General features: G+C 66.3%; 1 protein-coding gene across 1 annotated transcript; it reads right to left on the reverse strand.

Moving 5' to 3' along the window:
* Window positions 1-2,687: 2,687 nt before the first annotated feature.
* NPBWR2 (neuropeptides B and W receptor 2) lies at window positions 2,688-3,692 on the reverse strand. The gene is given in 3 exon segments (XM_007198526.2): window positions 2,688-2,859; window positions 2,861-3,485; window positions 3,488-3,692. Coding segments are annotated over 3 exon segments (1,002 nt in total).
* Between the last annotated feature and the right edge of the window lie 2,555 nt (window positions 3,693-6,247).

Below are 6,247 nucleotides of genomic sequence, written 5' to 3' on the forward strand. Positions count from 1 at the left end.
CCGTCCAGGCAGGGCTGAGGGCTCGGCCGGCAGCCCGCGGGACCTCGGAAGCGGGACCACGGCTGGCTCGTCCTCCCCACCTGCACCCAGACCTCACCTCGGTTCCCACCTCCGACCCCGCCCCCTGCCTCCAGCCCCGCCCCCGCCTCCACGCCCCACCGCCCCGACCCGGCCTCCAGCCTGCATCCCCACCTCCGCCCCCTGCCCCTCTCCTCGCCCCAATCCCCGCCCCCGCCCAACCCCCACCAGCTGGGCTCGGTCAAGTCTCCCGGCTTCCCTGAGGCTTGGTTTCCCCGCCTGCGCAGAAGGGACGCCGAACCTTCCTCACGGGGTAGTGGGGGAAGGCCGGGTGGGCGAGGGGTCAGCGGATCGGCTGGACCGGGGAAGCTGCGGGCTCACCAGGCGCTCTGGACTTTGCCCACCAGGGGCGCTGTGGCCCGCGGGAGACTGCGCCCAGGGGCCGCGCCCGGTGGTGCCGGGCCGGGGTCCGGGCCGCGGCGAGGGGATTTGGGGAGCGGAAGGAGAGGGCCAGTTCTCTCTGGGAAAGGAGCCCAGAGCACGGGGACACTCCCTCCGCGCTCGCCAGTCCGTCTCCGGAGTCACGGTGGAGGGGGCGGCATTTTCCCCGGCCGGGATCCCGGTGAGGGCTCTCCTCTCCCCCCAACCTTGGCTGGCCCACGGCTCCCCCCCGCCTTGGTGTCTCGCGGGCCCTGCGTGAAGACCCTCCCTCCCATCGGATGTGGACCGCCTGGCTGGGGCTGCTTCTCCCCGGTCCCCACCACGGAGTTCCCAGTGCCAGACGGTGGCCCCCGTTGCTGGGCTGGGTGTGGGGCGGGGGCCGCCCCAGGGAACAAAGAGTGTGGGGCCCGCTGAGGAGGCTTGGTTGGCACCTCCTGTGCTAGGGAGATGTTCTGCTGGGCACGGGGTGGGAGACCCTTGCTCGGCTCGGCGTTCCCGTGGGCTTCTGGCTGACACAGCTCCGCCCGCCCCTGCTGCTCTGCGTTCACGCCACGCGCATTCGCGCCTCGCCTCGGCCCAGCTGGGGTCTTAGCTGGGGTGTGGGAGCCGCAGCTTCTCCTCTCGAGGAGCTCGCAGGGCGCAGGATGAGCGCTGACGAGGTAATCACGGCTGCTGCTTGGAGAGGTGTGACTGCAACGCAGTGAGAGAGCAGATCGGGAACAGCTAGTTCTTCGTGGGAGAGGCTGGGCGCTAGTGGCGCTTTGAGAAGTAGCCACAGCCCCTGAGTGTGGGTGGGACTTGGGGACTCACTTCTAAGGAATAGAAAGTAGCAGAATGGCTTCCCAGATAGGCCTTAAAGGTGTGGAGGTTTCCGCCTGGCTCTCTCTCGGACGCTGCCCTGGGGGCTCGCTGCCACCCCTGGAGGATGCCCAAGCAGCCTGTGGACGCCCCGCAGGGCCAGGAACCGAGGCCTCCTGCCCGCGGCCACGGGAGGGGGCCGCCTCCAGCCCCAGTGCGACCTTCGGGTGACTGGGGCCGCGGCTGAAGTCCTGCCTGAAATGTCGTGAGAGACCCTGAGCTGGAGCCAGCTGAGAGCTGCTGGAAGGTTCCTGACCCACAAGAGTTGTGAACTAGTAAATGTTGTTCTGAGCTGCTAATTTGGGGGAATTTTTTGTACAGTAATGGCTTACTAATACCATGTGGTCGGAAAGATAACAGGACGCAGGTAGCCTCTGAGTTGTTTCAGGCTGAGAGAGGGACGGGGAGAGGGGTGTGGGCCCGAGCTCGTCCACGTGACTGGGTGGCGGGGAGGCGGCCATGCAGCCTGGGGGCCACCTCACCGCGTGGCGAAAGGTGTGTCCTGCTTGCCAGCTGGACAGACTGGCCAGAGCCGTGTCACAGCACTAAAACCGACCTGGGGCCCCATAAGCTTCGAAGGGTTGTTGGGTGCCAGGCAGGTGACTTACGGAACGGCAGGGCTGGAGCTCCAGGCCTGGAAGCAGCTGGGAGCCATGGGGCCAAGAGTGCGGAGCCTGGCCGAGGCCCACCAAAGCGGTCTTCAGGGACTTGTCCTCTGACCCCCCACCAGTGGCAGAAATGGTCTCTGAGCAGCCAGCCCCTTGGTGTCCCCACCCCACCCCCAGGCTCAGTGTGGAGCCCCTGCTGGCTGAGTCTCGGCCGCAGGCCACACCTCAGGGAGGAAGGGGTCCAGGTGCCAGCCTGTCTAAGTGACAGGTGCCCCCTCTAGACGGTGGGGGTCCAGAGGTCCTGGCAGAAGGACATGGGGGGGACCACAGGCATTGGCGTGAAGGCACAAGGGGCATGGGTGCTCAAGGGAGGCTGAGCCCTGCTGAGGGAGGCAGGAGGGGACATGGGCACAGGCCTCCTGGTGAAATGTCACCTGAGTTTCAGGCTGTGAGAGTGTGCTTCATGGCCTCCTTTGATGTGCGCCTTCGGCTTTTACAGCAACACCTGGCTTTGCTGCCCCAGGTGCCCCCCAGGATGTCTTTTGTGCCAGGACTTGAATCCCTGCAGCTGGCCACCCAAGGGCTGTCTAGGAGGCAGAGACAGGGGTGGGTCCATGGCCACCTCTGTGGGCTCGGTGGCCAGCCTTCGTGGGTCCTTCTCTTTCTGTCTGGAGAAAATAGTGATGGGATGTGAACAGGTGGGGTGTTGCTCTAAAGGAACAGAGCTTTTCTACGGTTGCGCGGGCCGCGAGGGAGGGGCGCTCACGCCCCGGGGCACCGGAACGTGGGGCGGGGGCTCTTCCACAAGCTGTGGTCCAGGAAGGCCTAGAGGAAGGGGTTGAGGCAGGAGCTGGTGTAGCTGAGGCTGGTGACGACATAGGAGATGATGGTGACCAGTGGCGTCTGGGGCAGGTCTGTGGTCAGGGCCACGACAGGCCCGGTGGAAGGGCGTCCAGCAGAGCAGGCCCACGGCCAGCACAGCCAGGACCTGGAGACTCACCTTCCGCTTGGCCTTGCCCAGAGCCTTGGCTCCGGAGTGGAGCCGCAGGGCCTGCAGCCTCCGCGGCAGGTCCGCGTAGAGAACACGGAGGGTGCACATGGGCACCGCGAAGCCCAGCACCAGCGTGTAGATGCGGCTCGCCGGGAACCAGGCCCACTCAGGCCGTGGGAAGCTCAGCCCGCAGCTTGTGACCTGCAGCTCATGGCTGTAGACTCCGGCGAAGGTGAAGAAGGGCAGCACTGCGACAGTGACAGCCAGCCAGATGCACAGGCTGGCGATCTTAGCCCCGCGGACAGTGTTCCAGGGCATGCGGCGGGACCGCGCCGTGGCCAGCACCACCAGGTAGCGGTCCGTGCTCGCGGCGGCCAGGAAGCAGACGCTGGAGAAGATGTTGCAGTGGTCGATGGCCAGCACCAGCTTGCAGAGCAGCTCCCCAAAGGGCCGGCGCTGCAGCACGTGCTCGGCGATGTTGGTGGGCAGCACCAGTGTGAAGAGTCCGTCGGCGGTGGCCAGGTTCAGGATGACCGCGTGGGTCACCGTCTTCATCTTGGGCGCTCGGGGATCACACAGATGACGGCCGCGTTGCCCGTTAGCCCCACGGCGCAGATGACAGAGTACACCACTGACAGGAGCTCGTGGAGAGCCGGCAGCGGCTCAGGGAACGCGACGCTGTGTCTGGTGCTGTTGTCCCAAGAGAGGCCGGCGCCCGTTGTGCCTGGCAAGGGGGAGCCTCGGCTGTCCAGGCCCTCCGGCCCCGTGGCCTCCATCGTGAGGCAGGACCGATAATGGTTTGTGCCCTGGGCAGGTGGGAGGTGCTTCTGAGCTGGGAATCTGGGCAGGGGCCTCCTTGGGCTGGATTCTGAGAAAGAAACAACCAGAAACTCTGGGATCTGGCTGTCAGCTTAGAATGGTAGCTGCCTCACGTTCTCTGGCAGAAGCCGTGGCCACTTTGCCGGGGTCAAGGATTCATGGCGTCTCTGTCCATCCACCCCTTTCCAGTGGCAAGAGACAGCCTGGCAGAGTGCGTGGGCACCTCCTTCTGGGCAGCACTTTCGGCTGGTTGGGTTCCTCCCCCAAGGGCCCCTCCTCTTGCAGAGAGCAACTGCCAACCACCCTTCTGGGAAGGGAGGGCTTGGATCTGCCCCCCAACCCCGACCTCAGCCCCTGTCCCGGCCACACCCCAAAGCACAAGCTACATAAGTCGAGACAGTCCCTTCGAAAATGCACCTCCCATCATATTCCTGGCCCCCTTCGAATCGGGCGTCCTGGATCGGTGCCCTCCCAGTCAAGCTGCAGACCCTCTGTGTGTGACCACCAGCACTTTTCCTCACTGACCTGTCTGGAGACACATGGCCAGAAGTTGGTGGCCTGGGTGACATGTGGTGGTGGCCAGCTCAGGCGGCCTCAGGGGTGGAGGGGGGAGGTGTGGCCCCCACCGATGGGCCCCCTGCCAGCGTCCCAGTCCGTCCTTAACCACCTGGGGGGCTTTTAGGACCTGCTCGCTGGCAGCCTCGGAGGGAGCTGGCTTCCTGAAGAGTCTCCAGCCTCGTGGCAGCGCTGCTACGTGCCAGGAGGCGGGGGGGTGGGGGTCCCCCGGCTGTCGCGGAGCCCTGGGCTGCGGGCGCTGCAGGCTCTGGGAGACCGAGGGCTGCGAGCCTTGGCCAGGGGCTCCAGCTGTCCAGCAGGGCCGAGCCTTCGTCCAGTGGGCTGCCCCCAGGTGGGACCCCTACTCCCCCGGTCCCCCAAGAACCCCGTGCTTCCAAGCGGCCTCTACACACAGGCTTTTGTTTCTGGTGTGAGGTGGGGACGGGGCACCGGGGCTAGAACTTTCCTCGGGATACTCACGGTCCCACGTGGGCTACACGAGCTTCACAGCTTTGGACGAGGAGATTCTCTTTGAGAAGCAGAGAGAAGGTGACCAGCTGGGCCTGGGAGGGAGGGAGCTGCCCTCTGGTCTGGGTGGCAAGTTCTGGACTGGTCATTGGTGCCCCAGCCTGAGACCCACCGAGGCCAGGGGATGGGTGAGCGTGAGGAGAGGCCCCTGCATCTGGGGCTGACTTTCGTGATTTGGGGGGGGTTCGTGTGTGGGGAGGGGTGCTGGGTCAGGTCACAGCTCCTGGACACCAGAGACAGGACGGAGAGAGGCTCAGGCCTGGCGTATGGGCCGCCCGTTCCCCTTGACCATGTGGCCTATGTGTGAGCCGGCGTGCGGGCTGGCCTGGGGGGTGAATGGCTGACCACTGCCCCGGTGCTGGGCCTGTAGGGAGTGGCCCAGGCCTCCTGTCGCTCAACGGCTGTCCTGGGGGTGGGGCAGGGCTCACCTCTCTGGGCCTGGTTGTGGGTGTCCCGTGGGATGGGTGCTGGGGGTCCCTATTTCCTGAGTGTCTTGGGGGGGCCCGGGGCTCTGTCTGCCTGCCAGCCAGCACATGGCCGACTGGTGCCCCCCGAGCGTGGGCCTGTGACGGGGGCTCTTCACCCTCCTGCCCCTCCTGCTCTTGCCCCAGCTCAGCAGGATGCCAAATGCCACCCCAGACTTGCCCAGGGCCGGGCTGCTCTAGGCAGGTCTCCCCTCAAGCCCTGGGAGGAGCAGGCAGTGCCAGAGCTACAAGAACCTTCCCGGCGGTTTCCCAGCATGGCCCTGGCTTCCTCTGAGGCTAACCGTGAGTCTGGGGCCCCTGCTCACCCCACCAGTGTCTGCCAGCGTCTGGGGCTCCGAGCCCCTCTCAGCCTGCTCTCTGCTCTCCTGAGTCTGTCCTGGGGGCTGCTGGCTCCCCACCCGGCCCGTCACGTCTGAGGGGGCTGGGGGTGGAAGCTGAGAGGATGGGGGCCCCGGGGCAGCAGGGGTTGGGGGGGCTGAGGAGGGGGCACCAGGCCTGCAGGTGTGGTGACCCCCCCAGGTGCCCCTCACGCCGGCCCAGCGGTGGGGGGCGCCTCAGCCTCTGCTCTCTGGCCCTCGGGGCAGCAGGGGGCTTTGTCTGCACGTGGGTGGGGCATTGTGTGCTTGTCATCCTGGGGAGATGAGTTCCATTTTCAGAAATGAATCGGCTGTTTCCAACCAGCCTGTGAGGGCTTTCGGGCTGTGGAGAGAGAGGTGGGGGCCGCAGGGGAGGGGCGAGGCCTCTGCCTGGTCTCCGGGGGCTGGGGGCTGGGGCCTGCGCAATGGGAGCCCGTGGGAGTCTGCGCGGTGTGAGTGTGAGTGTGTGAGTGTGTGAGTGCGTGTGCGCGCTCTGTGCAGCTGCTTGCTGTTGGGTGGGGGGGGAGGGGAAGCAGGTCCTGGCGGTGAGCCTCCCTCCCCACCCCTGTGCAGGGAGGAGGGAGAAGG

This window comes from Balaenoptera acutorostrata, chromosome 15 (genome assembly GCF_949987535.1).
Source record: "Balaenoptera acutorostrata chromosome 15, mBalAcu1.1, whole genome shotgun sequence".
Lineage (NCBI taxonomy): Eukaryota > Metazoa > Chordata > Mammalia > Artiodactyla > Balaenopteridae > Balaenoptera > Balaenoptera acutorostrata.